The sequence below is a fragment of the Epinephelus moara genome, chromosome 19 (assembly GCF_006386435.1).
Source record: "Epinephelus moara isolate mb chromosome 19, YSFRI_EMoa_1.0, whole genome shotgun sequence".
Taxonomy (NCBI): Eukaryota; Metazoa; Chordata; class Actinopteri; order Perciformes; family Serranidae; genus Epinephelus; species Epinephelus moara.
The window spans coordinates 19,301,358-19,315,708 of record NC_065524.1 but is presented as its reverse complement, the minus strand read 5'-3'; the positions used below and the strand labels follow the sequence as shown (position 1 = coordinate 19,315,708).

At 40.1% G+C, this 14,351-nt stretch overlaps 1 protein-coding gene across 1 annotated transcript; it reads left to right on the top strand.

The window, feature by feature from the left end:
* The first annotated feature begins 2,015 nt into the window (after nt 1-2,015).
* On the top strand, nt 2,016-7,952 carry gfral (GDNF family receptor alpha like). Its single transcript, XM_050071453.1, has 9 exons — nt 2,016-2,095; nt 2,362-2,493; nt 2,921-3,076; nt 3,250-3,309; nt 3,409-3,721; nt 5,569-5,828; nt 5,909-5,989; nt 6,357-6,438; nt 6,525-7,952. The coding sequence occupies exons 1-9, from the start codon at nt 2,059-2,061 to the stop codon at nt 6,592-6,594; spliced, it is 1,191 nt and encodes a 396-aa protein (XP_049927410.1). The 5' UTR covers nt 2,016-2,058; the 3' UTR covers nt 6,595-7,952.
* Nucleotides 7,953-14,351: the final 6,399 nt, after the last annotated feature.

The following is a 14,351-nucleotide window of genomic DNA, read 5'->3' as shown; positions in this document are numbered from 1 at the left end:
TGATGCAGATGTAGCTTTTTTACGATGGAAACCCCAAAGCTCCAACAAGAAATCAGCAACATTTGACTTTGTTTCCGATAAGCATTTCAGTATTATTTCACCTGTCTGTCGATGCTTTGTGATGATTTAGCATCTCTGTAACTGGACCCTCCTTGTGTCTCCATTTTCAAGAAAAATACTGTATAGTTTGTTATTTTTGTATCTTTACAAAAATGTGTTTATATTTGTTGATGAATGCTAATTTAATTCAGTGTAGTCATGGCTGCTAATTAGTGACACTATGATATCACACGCTTTTGGTTTTACAGGCTGTCGTCACATACAGTTGAAAAGACTTGAATATTTAAAACAGAAAAATGTACAATAAAAAATAGGAAAGTTATAAAACAATATGTGAAATGAATCAGGTTTTGAAATGAATTGATTGTGCAAAGTATTGACCGAGGAATGTGCAAAAGTTGAATTTGTGTCCAGGTTTTCAAATGAGATTAAGACATAAAGAGTCAGGATGTTATTAATATTTTTATATTATTTAATATTTTTGGGGTTATGTTTAATGCATGTATGTATGTATGTATTTACTTATTTATTAATTAATTTTTTTATTTTTATTTTTAGAAACACTTTATAATGTGATTTGAGTGTCACCTATCAGAGCTTTACCTGGTTATCTCATGTGTCCTCAGCTTGACCTCTTTTGACTTTTTTAATTCTTTGTTTCTATGGTGAGATTCCAAAGTGTATTATTTCATTGTTTATTCCTCACACTGTGTGTAATTCTTCACATATTTTATCAATAAACTATATTGTACTACATAGCTTATTTCTGTTGTCTCTTATCTTTGGGTCTAATCTCTTCTTAAAAATCAAATGTTCAGTAGAAATACACCATCAGTGCATCAGTGGCATACACGTTCATGGCAGTGGAGGCCCAGGGGTTAGATAAGATGTCTGCTTCACTAACTTACAGAATATGATTTCAGAAAATTGATAAAATGGAAGTGAGGTTTTTCTACCACCTAGACACCCTGAGGATGTTGACATTGTGTCCAAGTGTTGTAATCACTGATGGTAACATCAAGTCCACTTTCTTTGGATTAAAACAAAACAAAACAAAAAAAGCTTTATGTGTGGAAACCTCTACTTTTTTTGGAGAATTGGGGGTACAACCTGTTTAAGCTGATATGGTGAGCTTGTTAGCAAACAGTTGCCTTGATAAAACAACATCAGCACTGATTTAGAGTCCTGTTTTTGGCAAATAAACAAATCTAAGTCCAAAGCCAAAACATGATCTCCTGCTAACCATTACCAAGTGGGCTTTGTGCCTGAACCTATCCACACCACAGTGTTGTTAAAACATTACGTTTCAAAGTATCCGTTACAAAATAACGTGCAAATCTGATGCATTTGTGGTTCGCAGAAACAGACAATGCCAGCATTTTTTCTGGCGATTGTGTTGCCTATTAGTACCTCTCTACAAGCAATCTCTTTCACATACAAGTGTTAATATGATTCACTGGTGATTAAAAAAAATCTCAAATATATCCACTTTAAATTATTGATGCAAAAAATACAGATGACAAATACAGACACAATTTTTATTTTGAGATATTAAATCAGCACATCACAGGTCAAAAACTGGCTTCCATGCTCTGCTTGCAATCCCTCATCCGAATTATGTAGAAATATCATATTCCTTTATGCAAAAACATTTTTATCTCAAACATTCATCCAAATCTGGTAGTTAAATTTCTGCCAGTAAAAAATACAGTGATTGGACATTAGAAAAATAAGATCCTTAGATACACTCAGAAAGTTACACACTATCACATGCAATTCAAGAACAAAAGATTTGTTTTTGTTGTTCTCCTAACTCTGTTTTGTTCTTGAATTGCATGTGTCATTGCATTACATGGTACACGGTGCAGCTTCCAGTAAATGTGTTACATCCTGTTGACTGTGGGAGGTGTTTTCCAGCTTAAGAGCCATCACCATGAGAGGCAGGGATCAGCTGCAGGAGAGCTTCAGTTGTCTGCTGACAGCTTTACAACAGCTATCATGCAACTTACACATCTGGAAGCTGCAGTCACACTTGGTGAGTCAAATAAAACCTATTTTATTTTTTAGTAAAAGCTTGAGTTTGTTCAATTCTTCCTAATGTCGCGGTGTGCTGTTGGGCAATGTAACTAAAACTAAGGCTTTAAAGTAGAGCTGCATGTCTTGTAGTCTATGATGCATGTAGTGAACTTAAGTGTGTCTACAATCAGTGATGCTGATGTGTTGTGTTGCTTAGGAGCAATAAATTCACATAAAATCAGTTTTAAAGGGTGGAAAACTTTTTGTAATGTTCTTGTATTTCAGGGATTTTTATTTCTCAGATATCCGGCATCAGCATTTCATCTCCACCTTCTGACTGTTTGGCTACTGAGGACACATGCATGTCAAATCTATGCACGTGGAGTAAAGAAGCATTTTATGGAGGCGTCTGTGAGGGTAAAAATGACACATTACAGATTCACTATTTCTGCTGCAGGAGCCACTGGAACATGGTGTTATCATCATGTTCTCTAGTGGCATTATAAAAGTAATGTTTTCATTTCCCCAGGAGGCTCAGGACCAGAGGCTGCCTAATTAAATTTAACTTCTTGGAGTATGGCTTAAATGTAATAACCGAGGCAATAGCCTGGAGCAAATTTCACATAACTGAATAAATAGATAAATAATAAATAGGCTGTCAAGTGCCTTTTAAGATATTTATCTGTCTTGACATTGAAATCTGTTAATTCTTTGCATATAAAGTCATCAGGAGAGAGACGATCAGAGCAGCAGGCACGTAGGAAACACCTGTTGCACAAACGAGACCTCACTCGCTTATGGAAAATCCTGTTTTTCTGCCTCCCTCTTGTGTTTGTCATTCAAGATGAAGGGTGCCAAATAAAAGGCTCACAGGTCTGTAACTTGACCATCCACAATGTACTGGACCAATTTCCCTCTCTGCGCGGGTGTGTGTGTGCCTGGGAGGAGGAGCTTTGTGGCTCTATACAAGTGCTGGCCACACAATGCCACCAAAAGCCAGGTGCAGTATTCTCAGTCGGCTTTGAGATAAGCTTTTATAGGTGAAATTGCATTTTTGTTTACCAAAGGCGATCTGATGTGAACAAGCACGATTGTGCTGGGGAATGAACAACAGACTGGCTTTAATAGGCATTTGTTGGAGAGGAGCTGATTATGTTTCCAATTACTCTACAGGGGCTCAGCAGAGGAGGAGCACGATAATGGACTGGCAGTCAAGCAGTTTGTTAGACTATGGTAATTATTTCGTTATATAATAATAATATAATAATTCTATCAATATAAAAGTGATATTTCTATAATCTAAAAACTCACTCGCTACATTTCTTTCTGCAGTACACGATAGTGCTGCATCCTGCTGGGACCAAGTGATGGTTTGTATTGATGATGCAGTGTGCAACAGGTACCTAGCCCCTGTTCTCAAGGCATGCATGGAGCAGTGCGACCACAACCACTGTCAGCACGTGACCCAGCAGTTCTATGGCAGCATGCCGCACAATGTTGCAGAGATGCTGGTCATGTGCGAGTGTGAGGCTTCAGATCAGATCTGTCAATCTACCAAAACTGCCCTGCACAGCGGCACATGCAGAGAAGAGACCTGGTTCTGCCAGGATACAGTTAACCAGTGTGTTGAGGACAGTTCCTGCAGGTATGTTGCTACTCTGTCACTCTAGAGTGTGTATGACATCACAGAAGAAATGACTTAATGCTATAAAAATAGAGTTGCCAACTTTCTGAAAGGGAAATAGGGAACAGGGGGAGACTATATGACTATATATCTGCAGATGCATGTTGTTTGATGTCACAAATTCCTCTGTGACTAATAAAGAAAACTGTGCAGTTGGCCTTGTGCACATTTGCACTTATGCACCTCAGCCATCGGTAATCATTTTCCCATTTCCTTCTGTGTTCCTGTAGTTTCTATTTATTTGTTGCCAACAAACTATCCACGTAGGTTGCCATTTTTAAAATCTCGTGCTGCTTTCACGCGTATCGTAGCAACGCTGTCACTTGTCGCTCATGAATGACAGTGTTGTGCCTGACAGCTGCTTCTCACTGGTCGTGACTCACTGCACATTCTCTATTTGAGATCAGGAGGGTTTCCTTCTACCTCACAGAAATCTTCCTGTCTTCAGAGTCTAACCTATTATATTTCTCTCCCATTGATATGCACTGAATTGACTCTCAAAAAAGCGCATCCTGTATCAGTTCAATACAGAACATGTCTTGTAGGTTCCAATGACTAGATGAGTCCTTATTTAACAGGACAGTTGAACCCTAGTTGTGAACAGGAGAATTATTTGAGCACTGAGGTTGTTCCTTTACCTCTGGATGATCATAGAACTGAGGTAGTACGTAGGCCAGCTTTGAGCTAAATGCTGATGTTGAACGAGTAAAATTTATGTTTGCGGTCTTAGTTTAGCTTGTTAGCATGCTAACATTTAATAATAAGCACTTAACACAAAGCAGAGCTGAGCCAAGTTATTGGACAAACTGAAATGCTGACCTGATGAAAGTACTCGATGAAAATTTTAGGGTTGACTTAAGTTATTACAATTCACCCTGAGTGGGACATGAATGTACCAAATGTACATCAAGAAAAGGTCAGGGGATCACTCATGGATGTATTAAGAGACCTGGATACAGCATAAGAGTCTGGGCCCCATTCATTCCTATGTTTTAATTCCAATGTCTGGCCACCACAAACACTGGCTTCAAAGCCTGGTGCACTTCCTGTAGGACTGGGATCAAAGTAGGGGTCTTCACGTGCCAAAAATGATGGTCCCAAGCCCTAATGGACATGGGAAATTTGTTTCAAGATCTAATTGGACCCAATAGTTTTAAAAAATATATTTACGTAACCCATTTTTGCCCAAGATATTAAAAACCCAACAAGGTGCAAGTCCAAGAGGAGAGAGATGTGAATATTCTTAGGCTTGCTATCCTCATTTCTATTTCTCACATTTCCAACTTTTTTTTTTAACCTTACTTTTACTCTTGTAATATATATATAAAATATTTTGTCATGATCACTGCTAATGAGAAACCCATAGGCATAGATTTCAGGGGGGGACGCACGAGGACACCAGGCATTCGTCCCTCTCCATAAAAACATGAAGTAGCAGAGGGCTTTTAGTTAGGAAAAAAAAACACCTTAAATTGAGGCACAAAATGCACAAATTGGTGAATAGAAATTCAACAGAGAGCAGCAAATTAATAATAATTAGTAATGTACACATGCAAAATGTCATGTTGTCACACATTCACAACCTTTATATCACCAGTGTAGTTGGAGAGGCTTGTTTTGTGTTTCCCTATAGCCCAGTTTCCCAAAATGTTATATCTAATAACAAATTAATGTGGGAGTATCATCAAAACAATGGTCTATCACAAGATGTTGAGGATGGTGAATGGGCTTTGTGTATTTTCCCCAAACACCCATAAAGCAAAGCACGCAGTGATCGCACCTACAGCATGTTTTCTCTCATTCACCAGAGACTTATTGGAAACTTTCCGAGCCAAGTGCTGGAGCCCTGAAGAAGCACAGTGCAGCAACAGTGACCTCCAAAAGGATGAATGCATCACCCAGATGGATCCAGCTCTCATGCTTGGTGCAGATAATGAATGTAAAATTGCCTTCCTAGCCACTCTGGGCACACCACTCCACTATCCTTGTACATGTGAGGGAATGCACAGAGATGATCTTCTGACATGCAACAGGATTTATGATGTGCTTCATAACAGATCACGCTTCAGTAAGTCGAATTTTTATTTACAAGAAAGGCATTTTCATAGTTGAATTTATTTGTTGCAAAGCTTTTTTTGTGTATTTCAGAGACATCTTGGAAAAGCAGCAGTGGTCCCTCGAAACCTCCTGAACTCAATGAATCTGAGAAAGGTTACACATGGTCACACGGTAATTTTCCACTTGAAATTCAGCACTTTATACCAATTGTGATACTGGCAAAATAAAATCCAATACATCAGTATAGAGTGCTGCACAGTGGTTAGCACTGTTACCTCCCAACAAAAAGGTCCCAGCGTCCTCCCACACTGAAAAGACATGCGGCGTAATTGGCGACTCTAAATTACTTGTAAGTGTGAATGGTTGTCTGTCTCTTTGTGTCAGCTGTGTGATTGACTGGCAACCCCTCCAGAGTGTACTCCTCCGCATCTCGCCCACTGTCTACTCGCATGGGCTCCAGCTGCCCACAAACCTCAAGGATAAGCAAATGTCAGTAATGTTTTTGAAATACAGAATGTTGAATATTTTGTCTTTTCAGATTATCTGCTGTATGCTTTTGCAACTGTGCTGCTTGTCGGAGTTGTTATATTAATGCCTGTGGCTGTTGTCAGTAAAATATGGTAAGTACGTCAACATTAATATATGTCAGGTCTCTCTGATATCTAATAATAGTTTAGTTTTTACTGTTATTTCTTTTGTCTTGCAGGATGTTGAGAGGAAGAGACAAGACGAAATATTACCAACAGCAGAAAAGCAACGGTGTTGTTACTCTCTGATTCTCTGATGTTTATTCATCTGTTAAATGTACATTGCTGAAAGTAATTAATTTACATTTTGTTGTTTTTGTTTTAGATGTTGCATAGATATTTGTTTTTCACAGTGTTGATAATAATATACATGTTTAAAAAAGAAATAACATATTTATTTCATACTTGTACCTTGGTCTTTGTAACAGATTACAATGTTGCTGCAAGAGTAACCAGTCTGAATGCTAGTGCTTCATTAAAGACAATGTATTTAGGGGTTGATTAAAACCTTTATTCTTACAGTTATAAATGTTTCACATGTAAAATGCTTTTTTGGCAAGATATAATTTACATCAGATCTTTTCTTAAGATGGATGATTATACATGAACTCAGGTTTTCTTCCTGAATTACAAAAGAAACAGTCCTTTAGCTGTAAATGATCGATCTTCAGAATCTTCGAGTACTGTATATAAAGTTGAACTACACATCTCCACTTCCTCCTACTGTACAAAAATGAAGTCAAAATATCCTGGATACATGCACTCCCATCTTGGGCTGGTCATTTGGAGCCAGAGTCTGCGCTGTAGCACTTGGGAGGTGAAGCCATGGTATCCCATCATGGATGCATGATTAGATTTGGATACTTTGAGCCTTTACTGTCTAATGAGAATCATTCGCCTGGTGCATTTGACAAAATTTTCGAGCTTCCAGGTTTACTTCCATGCAGTAGTATTAATAAATAGTAGTGTATTAGTATTATTATTATCAAAAATTCATAATAGAAATGGCCTTGACCTTGTTTGTAGTTCGAGGTGTCCTGTCAACAGTTTGGGAGACATCTCACCTGCAATTCCACGAGTGGCCACTAGAAAAAATTGGAAGCAAGGCTTAGAGGCGGCAACATATTCAGTTCTCTTATACAGTATTGGTTCCCAACCACACACCTTTCTGACCCAGTGGCGAGCAGCACCATTGATTGCAAGGATACCGACTGACACACACAGCTGGCGATCATGACATCACACCCCCTTTTTATAGTATCAAATAACTCATTAAAACTAGAACATATCAGAGAAACACTTGAACATAAATCAGCCAGATGGGAACTACTGAGAATGACAGAAACCATCTTTTTTTGACTACTTTGAGATTTTAGTTTGGCTCCCATCCATTAGCATGGAGGGCTGGGGGGGTTATGACCTACTGTAACCAGCTGCCAGCGGGCGATCAAGATGTTTTGGCTTCACTTTTGGAGAGCTGTCATGCCGTCCATGTTGGCGCACATTTGGCACATTCGAGATTCCTTTATGTCATTAGTTGACCTTTGTGATGATTCATTGGTGCTCTAGGCTTTGACTGAGTGTAATAATAAAATTAACTCTGAACATTTTGAAGTCTGACTTTGTTGTCAAGATAAGATGATATGCTGTGCACACAAGATTAAAACATTATTATTTAAATTATCATATAAATTATTTGTGCCACTGGGTTAGCAAGAGGTTAGGTAAGTTAATAACAGTCTGTCGCTGCAGAGCAGCATTCATCCTCTGGCTCAAGTTGTGTGTGCTGTGCTATATTAGACTGTGCCACTGACACTTACCTTGACACACCCCACCGTTGGTCAGGACCCTGACACAGCATTTGGTGACTTTGGGTACCTGCTCCTGCCGATGGGTTTCCAAAGTTCTTAATAAGTGTCCCACCATCTAGTTTTAAAACTGTTGTCTTAAAACTCAGTGGACGTCATGTAGCTTAACTAACTTTATCTGATGGCAGATAACAGTGATTCAGTGTCAAAGTCAGGAATTATTTAAATTGTGTCAGACTTTCTCAATAAGAAAAAAAGCTGTACATTACATAATGTTTTACAATGTAAATTTTCACTAGTGGCAGAGAGCTGTGGTCAAACAAAGAAAAAAAAAATCCTCTTCTTCTTGTGAGTGTAAGTAAAATAATTATGTTACCACTCATTGCTGTGGCGCAGTTGTGTTTGATGGTGCTGACCAGGCTGTAGCAGACACCACCCTGAGAAGTAACAGAGTTAAGAATTGTTACTGCACATACAGTCCACACACTTATCTATGATCTGCCCAGTCTGATGCTTTTGTTTGCTATCAGGTTATTCAATTTTTCTTTACTTGGTTGGAGGACACCACCAGATCTCTGAAGAGGAGCACAGGGTCGTGGATCTTTTTAAGCTGGAAGGACGGAGTGTACCTAAAGCACTTCAGGTGCAAGACCAGAACAGGAAGAAAATAATAAAAGCACCAGGTGTTATAGAAAAATATGGTATTATGTCCTCTTTCTATTGGAATTCTTATATTTAATTCTTCAAACTCACTCCTATCACTAATTCCATCACTGAGCACTGTGGTCAGTAATTTGTTTTTTTTTGTGATGGATGTCATGTCTCTTACCCTGGCAGGGTCAGAAATGAGGAGTGCTGGCCTAAAGTAGTGGTGCCATGCTCACAATTATATTCTAACCTCGTCTCCTGCAGAACAACACGGGGGGCAATGTATGTAACAATGCATAAATTGACATATGTCCCTGTATGTCTAAAACTGAAGCTGTACCTAGCGTGGCATATTTTGGTGTCAAGGGCCAAGTATTGTATTGTAAGGCTTGGTGTAGTTTGTTTATTGCCTGACATGATTATATGTGAAGAGTATCTTGCTGAACTAAACGGGTTATCATAAACACTATCATAAACATTTGATTGCCTCAGAGCTTATTTTCTGCAATAATCCAAAGTCCAATGGAAAAATCCCATCTGCTTTTTGTTGAGGGAACCAGGACAATGTTAACGTCTGGACTGGCCTACAAACAAATGTCATCCTTGCAGCACCCTAATAGGAAGAAAATCCCTCACCACATCCACACTAAAAGCAGACGTTTTGCCTCTCATCCAAGAAACGTCTTCCAGAAACGCAAGCAAGTCCAGTTGCCTACGACATAGCACTTATGATTACCATGACCTGGATGACTGAGAATCTTCACCGACATGTAAACACATAAGGCATCCAGCTGTTTAGTCTACTTTTTACTCCAACGTCTGTTCAGCGTCTCTGTCTGTCTTTGTCTTTACCAGGCTGATGAACATCAGAAATGTACTTCAAGATACATAGGGAGTGTCAAGGAATGGCTTGAATGCCCTTAAATTCTAAAAATCTTCAAGGTGGACACTTTCCATAGGAATAACCAGGAAATAACAGGAATAAAATGGAAATATAGGTGTTACCTACCCAGGCTGTTATCATGATAAGCTGATAGAAACAAACCTTTCACATAAGCAGACATAATACATTAATTTGTCGAATAAATGCATTCATTTGTATAATAGATTGTGAAATGTGCCATGTGGTGAGTTAGGCTAACTACTAGCTAGCAACAAGCAGGAAAGGTTCTTTGAAAATTTGAGCCAACAACAAGGACTGTGTGCAAACAGTTTAAAGTCAACAACTAACTAAGACTAAATGGAAATAGATAGAATTAAAACTTTGTAATTAGCATGCTCAATCACGTAGTCCCACATGGTAACACCTAGTATTAGCAAAACTGGCAGATAGCAAGTTTTCGGCTACTGGTTAACTGAAATGTCGTGAAAAATACAAAACATATTCACTCCAGTGTAATAAAACTTCCACGACAGCCTGTAGTCCTTTGCCTCAGACAGTGCAGTAGTGTGGGCTGCATGAGTGAAAGTTTATGACCCAGTTGCCAGGTTGAAAACAGCCCACTGATGTAGCATCGCCCACCAGCCAGACCAACCTGCTCATTTTACAGCTCAACAGTACAATAAAATATGTTTCTGAAAACATTTGAGGCAAGACATGGTAATGCAGTAAGCAGATCTTGCTTCGTATTTCATCAGCGCTGCCTAGTTTGAAAGTGTGACCACAGTTTACGAGCAGTGATTGACATGAGTGACACGAGTTTGCATTTTTGGTAAGATGCCTGAAATAAGGTCTGCGGCTGACACAAGCTTAAGAGACTTTCACGTTCTGCTCTACTGCATGTAAATACTCCTTCTGTGAATTCTGAAGCTCTTAGGCCCTGAGCACACAGAAAGCGTTTTAAATTGAATGCTACTTGCAGAAAAAAAAAACACTTGTTGCACCTTTTTATTGTTTCCAGGCAACCACCCCATCACGTCCTTACCCTAACCTTCACGTGTAATCAATCTACTGTTTTTTTTGACTGTTTTTTCACAGTAATTAGTATGTAGTTCCTAAAATGTTCAGTCAGAGGGTACTTGCTGTAGCTGTGGTTGAGATTGAGAGGCTGTCAGCAAAAGTTTGTTGGGCACAGGGAAACGGAGATCTGTGTGGGTACATGAGACCCTAAAAAAGAAGGTGGATCAAAGGGAGTACCATAAGTTGGTCCAGGAGTTTCACCTCCATGCTGGCCATTTCCAGGGATATTTTAGGGATGACTTGGGGGCAGTTTGACAACCTGCTGTCTATCATCGAGCCGCATAGCTCTGGGTATCGCAACCACTACCACAAGTTTCTCCTCCATTGTTTACAAACTTAAACTTGTTGTGGTTACCACCACAGAGGGCCCGCCTCTCAAGTCATCCAATTGGACAATGGGAAAAAAGATGACAAAAAAAGAGATGACATGGGGCGCTTTTCAGCTCTGAGTTGAAGTTTTTTCGACTGAGAGCGCTCCGGCAAAAACGCCAGGCACCTAGAGCGCAGAAATTGCATGACATAGGCGAGAGACGTTTTACCAGTAGATAGTGACAATTAAGCAATATCACACGAGAGGGAGTGATGTTATACTATACTATAGTCATAGGCACGAGGCCGCAGTGCCTATGACCAAATCACAGCCGTGACAATATAGGAGTATAACATCACTCCCTCTCGTGTGATATTGCTTAATTAAGGAGTTGTGCTGCTGTCTGCTGAGGCAGCGGACTATTTGATATTGGGCACTGGGCATTTTATAAAAAATAAGTAGGTTCCGAACTGCATTTTTTATATGTTTAATAAAAAAGGCAATTATGATCAAGTTTTCATTTCAATGCTAATGGTGAAGAGAAGCAAAGTTGGACAGGCTCCGCAGCTATAATCTGTTTACATTCAGTGTTTAAACTGACCAACATGTCTGAACTGTGGGAGAGAGGAAACCCACATAGACATGGGAGAGATTGTGACTGTAAGTAAACACACAACCACATGCAAACACATGCTGCTGCACACAGACAGAGCCCCACTGGTTGGAAGCCAGAACATTCCTGCTGTGAGGCCGCTGTGCTGCATACTGAGTCAACCATGAAGATGTGGATGTAAATATAGGGCAGGCTGGATGGGGAAGGGCTTTGAATTCTTCCAGTTTTTTTGTCAACTTTTCTTCTGTTTGCCATAATTGTGTTCTTGAAAGCCTTCTCAAGGTTTTTGGTATTCTGGTGATAAATTAACTTTTTTTTGTAAGCTCTTATTTTTTTCTCATCATTTCCACCACCTCAGGTCTGAGAGAGTGAATCTGATCTTCTCTTGTCTCTCTCAAAGTCATTAAGGACTTTGTACTTCCTCTGAGACTAGAGTTTCCTGGGAGGATTTCATAGGTGCTGAGACCTTAGCTGGTTTGCCTTGCATTGTCATCCTACAGGATGATGTTCTGAGAGGTTGGGTTATTGTTTTTCCAAGTGTCTGCAAGTCTGTTTGAGACATTCAGTTCCTCACCATGATCCTGTATCACTTCATGCTGTATTATGGCGGCTGCTGGCAGCACAAGGGCAGCTTGTGTGTCCACTTTTATAGCCCTTTGGCTGGAAGGTAGAAATATACACCAAGTGTTTTGCAGTTCCCACCCTCACTTATTATAACAAAGGTCACAATATTGTAACTCTAGTTTTATTAGTGAACACACATGTGCCCACTGATATATGCATAAAGTTACACCCAGAACACACAGCCTGCATGAGCAGTGTGTGACGACAACCCTTTCCCGGCAACCCTGAACTGCTGTGGCTCACACACGTGTTGTTCACACTGACAGCGTTGTTGCTGCGGTGCTGCTGCAGAGCTGCCTGCTGCTGCACAATTAAAAGCCAATACTCCACCCATTTATGGAGCTGTGCAAACCACAACATTGTCAACAACACAGTCCTGNACACACGTGTTGTTCACACTGACAGCGTTGTTGCTGCGGTGCTGCTGCAGAGCTGCCTGCTGCTATGAGTACCGCATTTCCACAATTAACAGCCAATACTCCACCCATTTATGGAGCTGTGCAAACCACAACATTGTCAACAACACAGTCCTGCAAATGTTTCAGGACTGTGCTTCACATTGTGTTAATGAATGAAAGGATTCTGTCCACAGAAACTCTGTCAAAAGGCGTTTGTTTTGAAACTGAGACAGAAAGTGTTGTCATCATGTCGTCAAACGGAAAAAAACAGGCGAGACTCCTATTCTCTAGATGTTCCACAGCTGGGCAGCAGCCAAGCCGCGAGTACGTAGTGTTGTTCATGCGGGCAGCGTGGCTGCTTAAACCTGTTAACATGGGTGTAGAAAAAAATACAAAAGGTTCTGTGACCCACACGCCATTCAGACAGGCAGCGTGTTCTGGGCGTTAGTTGGCCAATCAGAATATGTCTACCAGAATATGTACAGACCCCACAGTACTGAAGGTAACACACTCTGCTGTCTGCTATATGCTCACTTCAATAAGTGGTATAGGAGCAACAGAGCCCCTAGAACTATGGTTAAAATATGGTAACCTTCATCATATCTCACACAGGCTCTGCCCTGTACTAGATTCTATGGGCAGATTGGGTGGTGCCTGTTGAATAAACACTGTGTAGCAACATAACGACAACCCAGCCACACTGATTCTGACTAGCTAAAGGTTGGCGAGGGTCTCAACATTATCAATAGCTCTGGCTGCAGTGAAGCATCACATCGAAGCATCAGAGCTGATCCTAGTGCTGCTGACGTCTAAATGTGGGTAGGGTAGGCCTTGCAGGCTGGGCACAAGACACTCAAAGCAGTGGTCCTGAAGGTCTGTGCCGCCAATGAGGCCAGGACAAGGACACTAATGGGGTTCTTGAAGCAGTGAATCAATCCATGGAGAAAGCAGATCAGCAGATGGAGAGATGGGGTATTCTTTTACCATACAGAAACTGTCCCTAGGACTTGCAACCACAATCAGTCGGGAGCCTACAACAAACTGCAGAGATTGAAATATCTCAGCAGCTACTTAATGGATTGGAACTTGGTACAGCTTTACATGGTTCACAGAGAATGAACCCTAATGACCTCTGAGATCCCCTTATTTTTCATGTAGTGCTAAAAAGACATCAAAGTTTTCATCTTTGTAGCTTAAGGACAAAGGTACTGTTTTAATATAAATCAGGCCACCAACATTGTGTTATTTTTTTTTATCAGCTATAGCCACGGGGTCAACACACTCGCAGTTTTTTAGGATCTTGAGAAGAAACATATTCCTCATTTCCATTCAAGTCTGAATCAGAACAACACTTGAGAACTTGTGTCTAAATGCTAATCCCCCGCCTCTTAAACATGCCTAGATAAAGCACTTTTAAATAACCTTCCCAGCAGACAGGAAACGCACTTCGATTAAATAACACTGCGGTGAAAGTTTTTCAGTAACGTGTTATTGCCATCAGCAACTGAGAGAAGTAGGCTAATTATGCATGTTCTTATAGGAAATAGTGGCAGATCTTTACCACAATAGCAGTAATACGGCTTTGTCTTTCAAATTATTCATCCAGTGAAACTTTTTGAGATTTCTTGCTCCAAAGTTTCAGTCA